This window comes from Panthera uncia (assembly GCF_023721935.1).
Source record: "Panthera uncia isolate 11264 chromosome A3 unlocalized genomic scaffold, Puncia_PCG_1.0 HiC_scaffold_11, whole genome shotgun sequence".
Taxonomy (NCBI): domain Eukaryota; kingdom Metazoa; phylum Chordata; class Mammalia; order Carnivora; family Felidae; genus Panthera; species Panthera uncia.
The window spans coordinates 29035840-29053145 of NW_026057578.1; the positions used below are offsets into that span (position 1 = coordinate 29035840).

Consider the following 17306-nt stretch of genomic DNA (forward strand, 5'->3'; position numbering starts at 1 on the left):
CATGCATCGTGAGTTTGAGCCCCACATCAGGCTCTGCACTAACACTATGGAGCCTGGTTGGGATTCTGTCTCTCCCTCTCTCTTTGCCCCTCTCCCACTTGCTCTCTCTCTCTCAAAATAAGGAAGGAAGGAGGGGAGGGAGGGAGGGAGGAAGGAAGGAAGGAGAAAGGGAAGAAAGGAAAGAAAGAAAGAAAGAGGTAAAGGAAAGGGAGAAGAAAAGAGAAGAAAGGAAAAGAAAAAAGTGAAGAAAAGAAAGAAATCTTAAGGAAGAAGTGGCCAAGTGCACCAGCTACTACAGACAGATAGTAAACATGAAAAGATGCTAAACTTTACTAGTAATATTCTGAGAAATGAGGATGAAAATAGTGCAGCATGGCTTTTTATCCACTGGATTTTGGCAAAATTAAAAGGATTCCGTGGTGGGGCGCCTGGCTGGCTCGGTTGGCGGAACATGCAGCTCTTGATCCTCAGGGTTGTGCGTTTGAGCCCCATGTTGGGTTTCGAGATTACTTTAAAAATTAAATTAGAAAATAATAAATAAAAATTTTAAGGAAAAAGGATTTCTTGGCCTGCCCAGATGAACACTTCTTTCCCTACACTTTTTTCTCTCCCTTGGTCACCCTCTCTTGGCAAACTCCAAATTCTCTAGCTACCCTGCGTCTGCACCGTGCAGCTGAGTGTGGCTGAAGAAAAGCACTGGGTTACAGGCCTCATTTTATGTTCCTGACCACTGGTCTCATGGTGGGCCCTGAGCGCTGCCTTGCTGTCCTTCCTCACCTTCCACGCTTCTAGACCAGGGCTGGACGTACTAGGACCCACTGCCATATCTGGCCTGCCACCTAGTTTTATATGGGTCTGCAAGCTAAGAACTGTTTTTACATTTTTAAATGTTGTTTTTTTGGTTTTTTGGTTTTTTTGTTTTTAAATCAAAAGAAGACTAGAGGCGCCTGGGTGGCTCAGTCAGTTAAGCATTCGACTTCGACTCAGGTCATGATCTATCTCACAGTCCGTGAGTTCAAGCCCCAACTTCAGCTGAGCTCGAGTCCCACTTGGGGCTCTACAGTCCTTCCCCCTCTCTCTCTGCCCCTCGTTCATTCGTGCTCTGTCTCTCTCAAAAACAAATGAATAAATTTTTTAAAGATTTTTTTTTTACTCAAAAGAAGACTATTTTATGACCTGAAGATTGCTTGAAATTCAGATTTCAGTGCCCCCATATAAGGTTTTATTGGAACACAGCTGTGCCCATTTGTTTCTGTACTGGCTGCTCTGGTGCTCCAGCAAAAGAGTTGAGACCATACGTGGTGCTCTCCTCACCTCACACTGCTGCTCAGCACATAAGAAGTCAGAGTTGCGCTGTTACATCTTGATTTTGTCTTTTCTCAGCAAAACCTATGATGTATTCTATCTGGCCCTTGATAGAAAAGCTTGCCAGACTTTGTCCTGTATGACTATTTCACACCTCCTCTCAAACCTAAAACCACCACTGCCTCTTCTGTCCTCACGCTTAAGAGAGGACGGTGATTTCTGTTTGACGAAGAAAAGAGAAGCAATCCGAACTCCCACAGGCTCCCACCACCACAGCTGCCAATCCACCTGCCGTGGTGCTGTGGACCCTGCATCCCTCCTGTCCAGTGGATGAGTTGTCTGAGCTCTCTCTGTAGCCCATTACATTAACCATCTATTGCTAATCTCCGCACCTTAAAACAACACACGTTTAGCTTACAGTCTCTGTGGTCAGGAGTCTGAGCACATCTTAGGCGAGTCCTGCGCTTCAGGGTCTCACAAGACTGCAGGCAAGGTTTTGGCTGGGGCTGCGGTCCCATCTGATGCTCGATTGGGAAGGATCCATTTCTGAGCTCACCTGGTTGTTAGTAGCATTCAGTTCCTTACAGGCGGCTGTACTGAGGGCCTCTGTTGTTTGAAATTCCATGCCACATGGACCTTCCCAGTGTGGCGGCTGGCTTCTTCTAAACCAGCAAAAGAGAGAGTGTCTCCTTGCAAAACAGGCATTATGATCCCGTGTAACATCATATACGTGTAGTTATATACATCCCATCACGCTTGCTATAAATCTGTTGGTTAGAAGCACAGCACATGTCCTGCCCACACCCAAGGGGAGGAGGTCACACGAGGGCATGAACAACAGAAGATATCGTGGGGGATCGTGGGGGCCATGGTGAGGCCTGTCTGCCACACACACCCTCCACTTGGATATCAGTTCCATCCGCTTTTGTTTCCTCAGGACTTGACTTCAGTATCCTACATCATCAGGTTTTCCTCTGAATAACTGTCTGGATAACTATCATCTTCATATAGATGTGCTATAATTTCTCCCATCTTAATATTTTAAAAACTCTTACCTCAGGGCACCTGGGTGGCTCATTCAGTTGAGCGACCGACTTCAGCTCAGGTCATGATTTCACGGTTTGTGAGTTCGAGCCCCGTGTCGGGCTTTGTGCTGACAGCCTAGAGCCTGGAGCCTGCTTCTGATTCTATGCCTCCCTCTCTCTCTGCCCCTCCCCCACTCATGCTCTTTCTCTGTCTCAGAAATAAATAAACATTAAAAAAAATTTTTTTAAAGAAACAAAACTCTTACCTCTAATTTCTTCCAGGTAGCCCTCTGTTTCTCTGTTTTCCTTAATAGTAAAGCTTCTCAAAAGATTTGTCCAGACTAACGCCCCAGGTCCTCTCTCCTCATTCTCTCTCTCTGTCCCATTCCAGTTAACCCCTTTCCTTCCACATTCCATTGCAGCTGCCCCAGTGGGGGCTACCTGTGACGTCCACGTTGCTGAGTCCAGAGATCATTCTGTCTCATTACCCTTGACCTTCATCAGCATCAAACACAGTTGACCACTCACTTCTCTGTGGAATGCTTTCAGCATAACTTCTCTCCTGGTTTGTGTCCTCATTGACTGATTCCTCCTCATCCATGGTCCAGGGCCTCGTCCTTGGACCTCTTGTGAGCCCATCTTGTCACCTGGCTTTCATCCCAACTCCCACATGTCATCACTGGTTCACCCTCTCCCCTAAACTCCAGATTTATATGTCTAGTTACCTACTCAACATTTCCACTTGGGCATCTTCAGTTTAAAGGGTTCAGATAAGAACTTCTGGTCTTTTTTTCTAAGCCTTCTATTTGCACAGCCTTCCCCCAAGTCAGTAAGTGGCATCTCATCCCCCAGCTAACTCCTATGAGAAGCTTTGGAGCCATACTGTTCTCCTTATTTCCTCACCCATGCACATCTCATGTTCGACCTTGCTCTACATGGAAAGCAGTTTCAGAATCAAGTATTTCTCACTCCCTCCACCAGCACCTCTCTAAGCCACCACCCCTTCTTCCCAGTACTTATACTGGCCTCGCTGATTTCCCTGTCCCACCTTCCTACCTGTTCTCAACACAGCAGCCTGAGAGACCCTTTTAAAACTTCAGTCAGGCCACATCACTTAGAATCCCAACATGATCTGAGGGCTCTCACCTCACCCCGACCACGCTTCTTCCTTCTGTCCGTCCGTCCATCCATCAGATCCAGCTACACAGCTTCCACACCTGGACATCCTGCCTTGTGCCTAAGATACTCCTCTCCCAGACAGCTACTGGGCCTTGGCCCTCGCCTTCTTCAGGTCTCTGCTCATGTGACCTCCTACTAGAGAACCTTCCCCAACCACCCTGCCTAGAACTCCTGTTCCTCTTTTTCCTTCCCACACTGCATATCATATTGTGTGGGGATACTGCTCCCCTCCACAGCCCCTGCCACACAGCAGGCCCTCAGGAAAGGTCTGCTGAAGCAACTGATGACATTGAACAGGGCAGATAATATCATGGTCAGAGCCTGGATTCCTGGGACTTAGGAAGCAAATGAGAGACACAGAAAAGAATCAACACACACACCCCAGCACAGAGGGGCAGGGTTTCTCAGGAGAGGAAAGACAAGACTAGAATCCCAACATGAGTGAGCAGCGGGTCAGGGCAACTCAGGCACATTTGCAGGTAGACAGTGAAGGCTCAGTGCTGGGTAGGAGGGGGGTATGTGTGAGGTTCTTCGCTGTCCTGTGGGCAAGTCCCTCAGCAGGCAAAGTGGGCCGTGCAGGAAGGACAGCTGGGGTGCCACTTCCTCCTCCGAGCAGAGTGAGCATGTGGCTTACTTGGAGAGGAGCAAATGGGCCTCCTGCCCCAACCCACCCCAGCAGCTCCGTTAGATGACAGCCCTTCCCAGGAGCTGTCACCATTTCCCTCGGCCTTTATGTGCTCGTTGCCACTGTCTTCACCTTATCAGCACAGTGGGCTGTAACAGATGTGGTAAGTGCATCTGCTCTATTACAGCGCAGGGGCAGGACGGACGGGGACCTTCTGTGCCCTAAGCACAGTCCTGGAACGGGTGAAAGCAGAGGGGATTTTGGACGTCTTCCAGACCGTCAAGAGCCTGCGGCTACAGAGGCCACACATGGTCCAGACACTGGTATGCTGCCCACACCACCGCCCCATCTACAGCCCTTCTTTGTCGGGGCCATCTCAAGGGGAGGCTTTTCCAAGCAGCCCCTCCTTCCCTAAGGTGCCCCATACAGAATGAGCCTTGCGGGCATTGAGAGCAGAGGGGCACAGCCCTGCCACCAGTAAGAGAACCAAGCAGGCTCTATGAAGGCTAGAGGGGGTGCCTGGGTGCCCCACGGGGCTCCATGGGTCCTGGCGTGGGAAGTCTCAGGAGTGCTTCCTTTCTTTGGTTCAGGCTCCTGACCGTCTCGGTGACCAGTGACCACCGAGTATGGGGATAAGCATCCAAAAGGGTCCCTGAACCTCCGAGAGACATGTCTGAAGGGGAAAGAAAAATACATTTTAAGAGTTCGGGGAGTTGGTGAGGCTTTGAGAGCCAGGGCGCCTGCAGCTTGGCAACCATGGTGAGGTGTGGGCCCCACAGAGCCGTCTCCCTGCTTGCGTGGTTTGCCAGCCCGGCACACTCACGTCTGACCACTGTAGGCCTAGGACGACATCTTCCTCTCAGCTCACCTCCATCCAGAGGAAATTAGCTGTACTCAACCCAGAAGGAGAGTACAGGCAGGTCAGGGCTCAGGTGCAAGTCCAAGAACGTTCATTTCCTCTAATTTTTCCATTTTTTGTAAAATAGGTTTGTCAGGAACTGCAGGTACCTTGTTCTTGTCAGTAACCCTGGCTTTTCCCTCCTTGTGCTCTCCAGGAACAGTATGAGTTCTGCTACAAGGTGGTGCAGGAATATATTGACGCATTTTCAGACTATGCCAACTTCAAGTAAGAGGCGATGAGACCCGGTGGACAGGAAAATTGCCTTTAATATTTTGTAATATTCTGTTTTGTTAATATACCCAAAATTGTGTATATATCTTATAACTGTTTTAGAAATTGGTACATAGGCTTCTATTACCTATCAGGTGGAGATTTTATATGTAAATGTGTTAGCACTGATAGTCCTTTTTCCAATGTTTTATTGGGGAATTAAATAGTGTGATGTTTGGATTGATATCGTGAAATCCTCTGCCTGGAAGTTGGGCTGTATTATTCTTTGGTTTAGACATCTTTTCCTGAAGAAGAAACACAAAACTCATTCCAGGTAGCTCAGTGTCAACTAAGAAAATAAGCACAAAGTTTTCAGAGCTCTTGAGGAAATTGGTTGTCCTGGTGCCTACCCCCACCCCCCCTGTTCTGTAAATAATCCCTCCCCTCTCTACCCCCTCCCCCACCACTCACAACCCACTGTGGGGAGTAAGGGGACCAGAGCGGTATCTCTGGCACCACACTAGGGATTATCAGGTAATAAAAGCTTTGACTCCCTAAGGAAGCGTCTCCCTTTGTCTGGGGTGGGGCAGCTGGGCCAGGGCTCTCCCAGGCCACTCCTGGCCCTGCTCTCAGTGTGCTGTCTCAGCTGGTCTCAGAAGCCGTAGTCTTCTCGACGACTCCTTTCGGACCCGCATAGCCTCTCCAGCTCTTGGCTAGTTGCCAGGACCCATGTCTCATTTCTCAGCACGTCTTTGGTGCGGTGATCCCAGCCAGCCTCGCTCCCTAGGAACATGGCCAGGGTCCCCACGGTTTGCCTAGCGCAGGGCATGGAAGAGAGAGGAGGTAGCTGGCTAAGTAAGGCCAATCTGGATTGTGCTACAAAACTCTGGATTGTGTTGCTTTGTCCAGGATAAGCCTCTATATCCACACTTACTGGGTTAAATAGCTTTCATTTAATTTAACAAAATTTCACTTCATTTCATATTTGGACTTTTTTATGAGAAGTGCCTCAGACCCAGAGACCAGGGTGATGGGAGTCTTCGATCCCAACTTGGTTTCAAGCCTGACGTATTACACAAAAGCGTCTAACTTTTGTGTCTTAAATAAGGTGGATGTTTCATTTATTTCTCATGTAACGGTGTGCCCAGTCCAGAGACCTAGTGTCCTCCCATCTTGTGGTCCCAGTGTCCCTTTAGGATGTTATTCTTGTCCTTGTGGCTGAAGCTGGATCACCGTCTTTTCCCATGGAGAAGCAGAAAGAAGATGGAGAGCAAGCAACCTCATTTCTAAGGACATGAAGCTTCCTACAGCCTTCTTTCCATTTGCACTCATACCCCATTGGCTAAAACTTAGTCCTAGGCTGTACCATAGGACAACAGAATTGCTAGGAAACGTAGTCTTTGGTTGGCACAGCTGGGAGGGTGGGTCTCTTCATTGCCTCTCATTGAGCAGCTCCTGATGGGAACGTAAACTGGTTGCCACAGCTGCGACAGCCTCAGTGCGAGGCTGAGAGAGTCTTGTGGCCTGTGGGGCCTTTTTCAAGAAGCAGGGGTAGGCCCTGGGCTACTCAGGCTGTCAGGAGTGAGAAGTGGCACTCCATCCTGGGCCGTGGAGGCACACTCAGGTCATTGCTGGTGTGCTTTTTGGCGGAGATGGGACTTGAGCTACCCAAGGGATGCTGGGAATTTGGATGAGCAAAAGGAGGCAAAGTCATACAGAGCCACATTACAGAAGGCCTCAGAGCCCAGGTGAACAGATGGGTTGGCTCCAAGATGGAAGCCAAGTTCACCACATATTCAGGATATCCTCAGGAGGCAGGGGCACCATGACAGACAACCTCTGGAAGTCTCTGTGAGGTATGTGTCAGAAGTACTCGGTCCTTCTGTAAGAACTAAGGAACTCCAAGGGGCAATAAATTAAAACTCAGTGGTTTTCAAAGAAGCGTAAGTAAGTTAAGCAAAGACAGAATCTGAAGGATTTCTGAGGAGAGGTGCCATGTTTGGGAAGGAGACCCTGATTTTTTGCAGGCTACCTCCTGGCAGATGGAGAAGGGCAGGCTGGGGTCAACAAGCTACATAGCCAACTTATAGGAGAGCCCTTCTCATGCCTGTGCTGCCTCGCTACCCCCACCAGGCTGCCTACCTCCTGTTGCTCGGGCTGGCATTGAGCAGCTTACACACCAGTGCTTACAAGGGTTTTTACAGAAGGACTGAGTACCTCTACCAACTCACCAGTGTGGGCTGGCAGCTTTCTGCTGGAGTCCACGCTGATTTGCTTGGTGGCTAGGCCAGTATTTTAAATACCACTGGTTGCTTAACAGACATCTTCAAGCAGGCCTTGCATGGTTGCAAGAGACATAAACCCAACGGGAACTAGTCGAGGCTAAAGAGCAGTGTATCAGGGCTCACACCACACAGTCGTGTGGCAAGGGTGATTGCTTCATCCATTGCCCATCTCCCAGCTAGTTAGCTATGCCCCAGGGAGTGTGAGCCAGTGCAGATTTCTCAGAAGGGGGAGGGCGAGGCATCCAGTGCCCACCGTGCTCAGACCTCACTTCATCAAGTCAGCACCCTCCTGGGCGTTCAGTTCCCTTCAACACCCCTCTGACCACCACCAAATGTACAAGTCTTTGATTTAAAAAAAAGAGGGGGGTGTGCCTGAGTGGCTCAGTCAGTTAAGCGTCTGACTTCAGCTCAGGTTATGATCTCCTGGTTCGTGGGCCCAAGCACCTACATCAGGCTCCATACTGACAGCAGAGCCTGATTTGGATCCTCTATTCCCCTCTCGCTGCCCCTCCCTGACTTGTGCACTCTCTCTCCCTCTCTCAAAAATAAACATTTTAAAGATTTAAAAAACAAACACCACTTCCCCCAGGCCTAAAGTCTTCTGCCTTTATGATAGACTCACTCTCACCTCTTCCATAGTTCATCCCCACAGATTCCTTTCTTTCCAATTCCCGAGGATCCACTCTCTGTCCACTAGTTCCTCCCTTCTGACTTTATCCTCACTCTGGAGCCACTGCTCCTCCTTTCTCCTTCTTCAGAGACTGGCCATTCCTGTGGTCTGTAGGTTATGCCCCCTTAGCTCTTCTCCAACCCTGAGCTCCAGGTCGGCTTCCTGCCACGTGACTGCACGCGGTGACCCACAGGCACCTGTCTCACACTCCCAATGCCCAGGGGTTCACCCTGTCTCTCCAGAGTCTTCGGTCCCTTCCTCCAGCCTTCCAGCATTCTCTGCGCCTCCCTCCCTCCACCCCTAGCCCACAGATCCAGACCTGCCGGCAGTTCCTGTGTTGACTCTTCTCCATTTTGTTCCTTATATTGGAGCACCGCTGCTGCCCTGTGTGCGGACTCCAGCTAACTCTGTCATCCTTCATCCAGACCATCTGCTCAGGGCTTTGTGCCCCTCTGTGCTCCAGCAGCACCCGAGCACGCTGCTCTATGCCTCTGCTTTCCCAGCCGGCTACAAGCAGTTCCCAGACTGGAATGAAGTCCTATCCTCAGGACCGAGCATTAGTTGCTCAGTGGTGAACACATGGCTTTCTGTGTCCTGCTGAGAGGGATATGAGGATCAATTCCAGAGTCTACAGTCTGGAAGAGGACAGCAAACGTTCCTGAAAAGCTATGTATGTGGCCAGAAAGAAAGGAACAAGAGCATCCTTTGGGAAGCTTAGTTCTGGTTTGGATGTTTTAGGAAAAACCACAAACAAACTACAGAAAAAATAAAGGCTCCCCATTCCTCTTTTAAAATAAACACAAGGGACTTTGAATAAAACATTCTGTAAACCCAAACCAGAACTAAGCTAGTTTACTGAACTCAAAGGAATCATTTTCACTAAACCATAAAACAAATGTTTTTCCTAAAAATTACTTGGTTAACCAACACATATAGGAACGAAGTATTTTCCAAAACAATTTCACTGAACATACAATCCACACGTTGTTTGGAAATTGATGTGTGCCTTCCTGCATGGGAAGCTGAAGTCCAGGCGCCCATGAATAACTGGTGCCTGTTATGCCATCCCCTCCCCCATCTTTGCCTCCGGATTTGACGCACCTGCTCTCCTAATGACTGGCCACCACGCCACCAAGCCTGACCCTGGCCCTTGCATTTGCTGTTCAGCCCAAATGCGGAAATTGCCTATTAACCCTGTAAACAGGCCTCTGCCCGCCGCCCCCGCTCCAGGCGAATAGCTGGTGGAAAGCTAATAGCTGGTCCGTGGTGGAAAGTTGAGCTGACACAGAATGAGAGGCAGGGGCATGTTTCAAGTGTCTAGGTGAGCTGTGCCAAACTCCATGAATAGTCTTGGGTTGAGCACAGGATGGGGAAGGCTTGGAAGCTTGAGAGGAAAGATTATTCCTACCCCCTGCTCATAGGCCCACAGATGCTGCACTGCCCCCTGAGCTGAGCCCCCTCTCATGGGCCTGCAGGGAGGAGAGAGAAGCCCCACCCAAAACTACCTCCATCTAGAGCGACCCAGCCCTGGTGCTCAGGTGTGTGGATGAGGTTCATTCCATCCACCCCCTTTTACAGTTGAGCAAACAAGCCCTTAGGTCCCCATGGCCTCCCCCAGACCTCTCCACAGGTTGCTGACTCCCCACTCAGGCTGCCAACTAGGTGGGACACAGGTCCCCAGCCATTGCCGCCTCCAGGCCATAATTTCCTTTTCAGGTCAGGGAAGACTGAGGGCTTTGTAGGCCTAAGGGCAGGAGCCTGAGGATGCAGCCGGGGGAAGTGGGAGGAGGATTCTTCAGGGCGTGGCCCGGCTGGAGCAGTCCTACCACCTCAGATCCCTGGGAAGACGGAGCGGGAGCAATCTGTCTGGTGACCCCAGGGCCAGTGGCTAGGAACATGCACTGGGAAGGGAAGAGTGTTGGGTGGCAGGCTACTCCCCCTCCCTTCATTGAGACGTCACTGGAGTCTGGACCAGGAGCAGGGGGAGGAGTCACCATAAATCCCAGAGCTGACTGCCTGGGGATCCCACTGTCACCTGGAGGAGCCACCTCAAGGAGCCGCCTCGTCCACAGCTTTCCCTCCGTGAGTGAAGAGGCTGCTTTCCCCCAAGGGCTGGGACTCCTGGATGGCAGTCTGTCCTGGGTGTATGGCACTCTGTTCCTCTTCTCCCTCCCAAGTCCCTCTTACCCGTGAATCACGCCCCAAAAAGAGCCCTTTCCCTTTCTCTCCCCAGCACTGTTTCTTTGCCTGCTGCCTCTAGTGTGGGAGGGACGAGGGGTAAAAACACTTGCCCCTGTCACCACCACACATCCATTCCACATCCCCAACTGCCATGGAAGAGAGATGGCAAACCACAGAGAAAAGGCAGGGTGCTGTGCACCAGGTGCCCCCAGTGCCCCTACACTGCTGCCTATCTCTTGGAGGGCTCCCCTGACCCGAGTCTCTGTTACTTTTTCCAACCTTCTACTTCTGGAATCCCTGACGGGAGGAGGGGTAGGCCTGACTGACCAGGAAGGGCCCTCAGCTGGCAAGGCTGGAATCCTCTATGCCCGGGGGGGTGGGGGGTGGGGGTCTGGAGAAGGCTAGCTGCCTGGAGCCTCCGGGGTCCAGATCCCTGGACTCCTGGGATGAGGAGCAGTGGCAGAAGAGGGAAGGGCATTAGGAACCACTAAAGCTGCCCCTGAAGCGCCAGCTGTCCAAGGGGACCCTGGAAGAAAAGGAAGGAGGTGTGGATGGAAGTATCCGCCTTCTTGAGTGCTGTCCACTATCCGTGGGAGCAGCCCTGTCATGGCCGGCTGCAGGCTAGGCCTTCTGCTACTGCTGCTGCTGACTGCCCACCCTGGACACTCGAAGGCTCAGCACTGGTCCCAGGGCTGGTACCCCAGAGGAAAGCGGGCTTCCAGCTCACCCCAGCACCCACAGCATGTCCCAAGGCTCCCAGGTAGGTTAAGGGTCTCCCCAGCCTGAGTGGGAGGAAGAAGGTGCTGGGTGGGGCTCCTTCACCTACCGTGAGCCTGGGATGGGGTAGTGGGCAGGCCACAGCCTCCGCTCCCTTCTGAGGAAGGGTCCTGGGCACTGCAGCAAGCAGACCAGACAAGGCTGCCCATAACCTCCCAAACGATGCCCTGGCTCCCCTTAGAACAGTGTGCCCTGGGAGGCCAGAACCACAGGCTGGTGGTCCCTCCACAGGAAGCAGCGCCTGGTGCAGACACTGCTGGTAAGTACAGAGAGAGGCCCAGGCATTGGCCACCAGGGGCCATTATGGCCAAGGACTTGGGCTATGTGGACAGAAGAGGGGGTAATGAGAAAACACAGAGACGCCCCCTGCCAAAGCACCCTCAGGCACACAGCCAGATGCCATCTGCTATTCTTCCTATTTCCCAGAATTCTCGGAACAATTTATGATAAGATACTTATGTTAAAGTAAAAGATTCGAAGTCATTAGTGGAGTAGGAGGAGACAATTGTGCTTAAAACCTCCATAAGTAAGACCATAGCTGTAGCGGGATCCTCTAGGCTTCTTTCTCATCATCAGGAGAACCCAGTGTGTCTCCCAGAGGGAAGAGATGAGGAATGTGAACTCACACTAATAGAAGGGGCCCCAGAACCAGGTGGTCACTGCACTAGCAATGACTTAGTGATTGCAGAAGACCGAGTGCAGAGATGGATTACTACTATTTTGCAAATTTATTTTAAAGTGCACCAGGAGGGCGCTAACTGAAGGAGAAAGTGGTAAATTCCCATAAGGCAAAAACTTATCACCGAGTTTAAGTCGGTGTGAGCTCAGGCTTTTACATACCAGGTTAAGGGTGGGCAACACCCAAGGAGCTACAGAGCGCCCACGCTGGGTCCTCTAGCAGCCAAGGCGCGTCCGCCAGAAGGCCACGTCCAGCTCCGTGGGGACAGGTCGGGAGGAGAGGGGGCGGGCAAGGTCGCAGCTGGGCTGCCAGGGCATCTGCTAAAATGCCCGCTTCCTCCCCGCGCAGACCGAACCTAGAGCGCCGCGCCCTGCAGCCCTCCGATAACGATGTGAACTCCCTGAAGCTACTGCCTCGAGATCTCTCAGTCGTCCCCTCCCTTGCCCACCCGCGCTGAGACCCTACCCCGCGCGGGGGGCTGGAGGGACGCGGGCCGGGCCCGCCGGCGGGAGGGACACGGGACGGGTCATGGCAGGCCTCGCAGAAAGGGCGAAGCCAGAGCCAGCGGGCCGGGGGCGGACGCAGACGTTGAGGGGTAGATGCAGACGTTGGCAGGTGCGCTCCCCTCGACCCGGCTCCAGGAGGTGGGAGGCGGAGCCCGCGGACTACGAGTCCCGTGGTGCCCCGCGCCCGCTTCCGGTCCCCGTGATGCCCTGCGGCGCGCCGGCCGCGCGGCATCCTGGGCTATGCTGCGCGCGCTGAGGGTCCTGGGCGCGAGACCCCCGTGCGGGCCTTGGGCCCCGCTGCTGCAGCCGGTTCGCGGCCGCAAGACCCGCTATGACCCGCCGGCCAAGTCCAAGCTCGGGCGCGTGACGACCCCGCCTGCGGTGGATCCTGTAGAGTTCTTCGTGCTGACGGAGCGTTACCGGCAGTACCGCCAGACGGTGCGCGCCCTCAGGTGTGTACGACTTAAGGGGAGGCGGGCGTCGGCGCCGTGGGCGGTGTGTCCGAGCGGGCGGGCGTAGAGGGTGCCGACTTTGGCGCGTCTCCGCCCAGGCTTGAGTTCGTGTCCGAGGTGCGGAAGAAGATGCACGAGGCCCGGGCCGGGGTCCTGGCAGAGCGCAAGGCTCTGCAGGAAGCCACTGAGCACCGCGACCTGATGGCCTGGAACCAGGCGGAGAACCAGCGGCTGCACGAGCTGCGGTGAGTGGGCCGGGAGGCGGGGCGGGCCGCTGGCTGGCTGGCGCGGGGAAGATCCAGCCGCACTGAGTCTCTGCCTATTGCCCTCCACCCCAGGTTAGCGAGGCTGCGGCAGGAAGCGCAGGAGCAGGAGCAGCGGCAGGCGGAGGAGAAGGCCCGGCGGGCCCGAGAGGCACAAGCCTGGGCGCAGCTCAAGGAGCAGGAAGCGTTGCAGCTGCAGGTGGGCCGTGTCTCCAGGGGCTGGGGCTAGAGGGCGGGAGCTCCGCCTGGGCCGCGCTCGGAGTCCTGGGGGCCGCGCTCGGAGTCCTGGGCGCCGCGAAATGGGGCACTGGCTGCGTGCAAAGAGAGCGAACAGCCTTGAGTCTTGAGAGTTAGCAAGTAGGTGAGGATTTGGGAAATATGGCGTGCGAGGAGAGTGCCTGGCAGGCGCAGAAGTAAGAGTTGACATTGGAAAGTGTTCAAGTACCTGGGTGATGGTAAGCCTGCATCTGGGAGGGACCCCCGGTTCCACAAGGAATTCGTATTTTGCCTTACGGGAGATAAAGTCGTTGAAGTTATGTTCTAGGCTAGGATATCAGGTATGAAGCTTAAAAGCAGACCAGTTAGGAGTGATCCAGCAACAAAGGACGGGGTCTGAATTAAAGTAACAGAAGGAGAAGGACAAGTTTGAGAGAGATTAAGAAGGACATTGAGGCAACATTGAGGAACTGATTCCACCTAGCAGGTCCAGAGGTTGTCACAACTGGTGCGATTTCTTATCTGAGAAAGACGAACGTGGTAAGGCTGCCTGATATTTTTCCACTAGAAGGTCCGCAGGATCGTAGCTGTAGTGGGATCCTCCTCTACAGAGGTCCTAGGCTCCAAGCATCCATCCAAAGAGAGCTGGAGCCTCTCCCTTAGTGGGCAAAAGGCCAGCAGGCAGCAGGCATGTGCTGGAGACTTCCATTCAGCTGGCCTTCTCTCTCACAATAGGAGGAGGCAAAAAATTTCATCACCCGAGAGAACCTGGAGGCACGGGTGGAAGAAGCATTGGACTCCCCGAAGAGCTACAACTGGGCCATCACCAGAGAGGGCCTGGTGGTCAGGCCACAGCACAAGGGCTCTTAAGGGCCCAGTAAGGACAGTGCCCACCCAGGGACCATGTGTGTATGGGGTAGGAGGGTTGGGCCTGATCTGGAATAAACCAGTTGATGTTTCTTACGAAGAAGGAAGCTCAGCCTATTCTGGTGTGGCCCTCACATTCTGGCCTCTGCACCCACCACTTGGTCAGAAACTCCCATACACAATGCCCTGTTCTACACCCATGTACAACTCTGCAAAGCACCAGACCTTAGAGGTTTCCATCTCACAGAAGCAGAATGGATCATAGTCCCCTCAGGCAGCCAGGTCGTCTACTAAGTGTCATCAAAGACTGGTTGGGAAATTACAGTCCTTGGGCCCAACTTGGCCCGCTGCCTATTTTTGTAAATAAATTTTATTGGATCACGGCTACACTCGTTCACTGACTACTTTCACACTACAGTGGCAGAAATGGGTAGTTGCAACAGCGACATTTGACTTGCAAAGTCTAAAATATTTTATACATGGGTTTTTACAGAAGAAATTTGTCAGCTCCTGATCTAGAGCGTTAGGACTCCAACCAGATTATCAAGTATCACCCAGTACCTGAGAAACAAGCTAACCACTAGCCAAAGACCTGCTTCTGCCTGACCCTGAGATTTGCTGCTAGGGTCTGGTGTGCCCAAGACACAAGACAAGGAGGAGACCCCATTTCTTCTGGTGGCTCTTTCTACCCATGGCCTCAGTGGCTCACATGCACCCTGGCACTGCCAGCTTCCTTGGACCATGCCCCAGATTGGTACTGGTTGACCTTTACAAGGTCAGTATGGCTTATCAAGCACTTGGACCAAACCCTACAGGTACCAGAAATACTTGTAATTGAAGTTCACAAGGTGGAATAAGTGAACATACAGATTTATGGCCCCTATTCAGACACAAGTCCTCATGTTTCTCAGAGCCAGAGCTGGTGCCCCTTTGTCACCATTCAGCTGAACTTGCCCAGTTACCGCCAGAGGAAAATGAATAGAATCCTAGTTTCTTTCCCCAGCTCCCATGTTGCTGAGACGATCTGGAAACACCTAAGACATGATAGCGTTTTAGGGAATATGAGCCATCCCTCAACATTTAGGTGAGGAAGCAGGTATAGAGGTATAAGCAGAGGGCCAGTGGTTATATCGCCTTGTACCCAGCTCCCATCAGGGCCTTGCACCCCTGACAGCAATGGCCTCCCTTCTCAGGCTGATTAATGTTTTCCCTGGCAATGAGCCCAGGCACAGGACAGTGCAGTTCTTGATTTCAGGTGCTCAGTGTAACTTCTGAGGTGAGAGCTGATGGGTGCACACTGTGGGCCATGGGTTGACAACTGTGCCCATAGCCTTGGGCTTTGTTGTGGTAAGAAGTGGACCATCTGGTCCCCTGCAGTGGAAGCCTTTGGTGAGCTGTCACATGGGACATGGCCTGTGTGAGGAAATCTGGTTTCCTTCTTGCTAAGTCCCTGCCCTTCTGCACCAGGATCCAGACACAAGCGGTCTGTCTTCACCAGAGAAGAGTGTATCACACTTGAAGCTCTGTCTTTGGGCTGCTTATTTCCCTTGGGCTGCAGCTGTCCTTTAGGGTCCTGCATGGGGCTGTAATTCCTTAACATTCACTGCTGATGCCAGTATGTCATGCAGAAGCACCTGTAAACCAAGCTTCGGTGTTTTTATTTTTCACCCATCTTCCTGGTATAGGCACCGATAGGCAGCTTACTGGTACCTTCAGGTTAAATCAAGCCCAATCCCATCTGTACCTATATCTAATGGATCATAGAGTGTCATTAGGTGCATAGGGAAGTTATCGTATCCTGCCTGGTCCAGACTGCAGTTATGTGGTGTCCCTCGGAAGAATGCCTAATCTCTAATAGAACCCTGATAGTTAACCTGATGGCCTCAAAGACACCAGGGGCTCTTCTGAGTTTTACCTCAAGTTCCAAATATGCCTTGGGTCTGCTATACACAATGTGAGCCTGGATCTCCTAGAGAATCTTCTCTTGCTCAAGGCCCCACCTGAGCATAGTAGATTTGAGGGCTACCCAGTAAATGCATTTGGGTAACAATACCCAAACGTAAGTGCTTTCGCCAAGATTTGAAGAGGCCTGCCTCCCTACCATGCTCTGTGCACAGTGGGGCAGTGAGGGTGGTTTGAGGGGCAAGTGCAATTTGTGTTTCACTTGGCTGGGGGTGGGGGGTGGCAGTAAGTATGCCAACCCCCCCCCCCCCGGGGAACTTTGCTGGGTGGCCAGTTTTTCCCTAGGACTTATCTCCCCAAGCAAGCATCAATGTTTTACACCTGGATTACTGCCCCTTCCAGTTCTCCGAGATCAGCAACGTGACATCAGTGAAGTGGACCATCAAGATGTCCTGGGGTGGGTGGTCAAGGTCTTGAGGATTAGGCTGAGCAAATTTTAGGACTTACTGGGGTGCCTGACTCAGTAGGATGTGCAACTCTTGATCTCTTGATCTTGGGGTTGTAAATTCAAGCTCCACGGTGGGTGTAGAGATTACTTAAAAAGAAAATCTTAAAAACAAAAAGCCCACAAAACTGCAGAGTTACTCACATCTTGGGCTGGGTGGCAGTGGTATACTGCTGCCAGGTAAAGGCAAATTGCTTGTGGTAGTCCGAGTGGGCAGGAAAAGAGAAGAGTGCATTTGCCACACGGATGGGCACCGGGTGCCGCCTTAATCTCTTCTATCAAGGATACCACGCTAGACCTGAGCAAGCTTAAGGTCATTCCCCAGATTTTTCCAGTATACTCCAAATTTTCTGTGTGGAATATAGTTACAGGTATCCAATATTCCCTGAAATCGTTGGGAGGCTCCCTCTGGAACTTAACCCTGTGGTGGTTTTCCTGACAAGTGCAGAGGTGAGAGAGCTCCCTGGGAAATAAGCCCTGCAGACTGCTGAAATAAGGCAATTCTGGATTCCAGCAGGAAGAGTCAAACTTGCAACTCCCTTGCCTTCCCAGGAAGGAAGTCAAAAGCGATATTTACAACCCCAAATCCCGAGACCAGCGTTTCTCTTGGTCGCTTTGATAAGTATTTCCTCACTGCAAGTAAGTGTATAATCCATAAAAGTGAACATCCATGTCAAGAAACAAAACATGGGGTCCAATTCATAGTTCTGCTTCCAAGGCCTCAGTAAAGTGATAAGGTCAGAGCTGCATAGGCCCCA

At 52.1% G+C, this 17306-nt stretch overlaps 3 protein-coding genes across 9 annotated transcripts in view; all 3 read left to right on the forward strand.

The window, feature by feature from the left end:
* PTPRA (protein tyrosine phosphatase receptor type A) overlaps positions 1-5489 on the forward strand; it is a 159059-nt gene extending 153570 nt beyond the window's left edge. For all 7 annotated transcript variants that reach the window (XM_049650052.1, XM_049650046.1, XM_049650048.1 and 4 more), the window contains 2 exons: positions 4322-4457; positions 5190-5489. In XM_049650052.1, coding sequence (XP_049506009.1) covers positions 4322-4457; positions 5190-5264 — 211 coding nt within the window. In that variant the 3' untranslated portion in view covers positions 5265-5489. The remainder of the gene's footprint in view (positions 1-4321; positions 4458-5189) is intronic.
* Positions 5490-10819: 5330 nt separating this feature from the next.
* On the forward strand, positions 10820-11920 carry LOC125935981 (progonadoliberin-2). The gene is given in 4 exon segments (XM_049649821.1): positions 10820-11141; positions 11282-11335; positions 11338-11421; positions 11757-11920. Coding segments are annotated over 4 exon segments (456 nt in total). The 5' UTR covers positions 10820-10987.
* A 627-nt stretch (positions 11921-12547) lies between these two features.
* MRPS26 (mitochondrial ribosomal protein S26) lies at positions 12548-14528 on the forward strand. The gene is made up of 4 exons (XM_049650068.1): positions 12548-12795; positions 12894-13040; positions 13134-13257; positions 14010-14528. The coding sequence occupies exons 1-4, from the start codon at positions 12584-12586 to the stop codon at positions 14142-14144; spliced, it is 618 nt and encodes a 205-aa protein (XP_049506025.1). The 5' UTR covers positions 12548-12583; the 3' UTR covers positions 14145-14528.
* The last annotated feature ends 2778 nt before the right edge of the window (positions 14529-17306 follow it).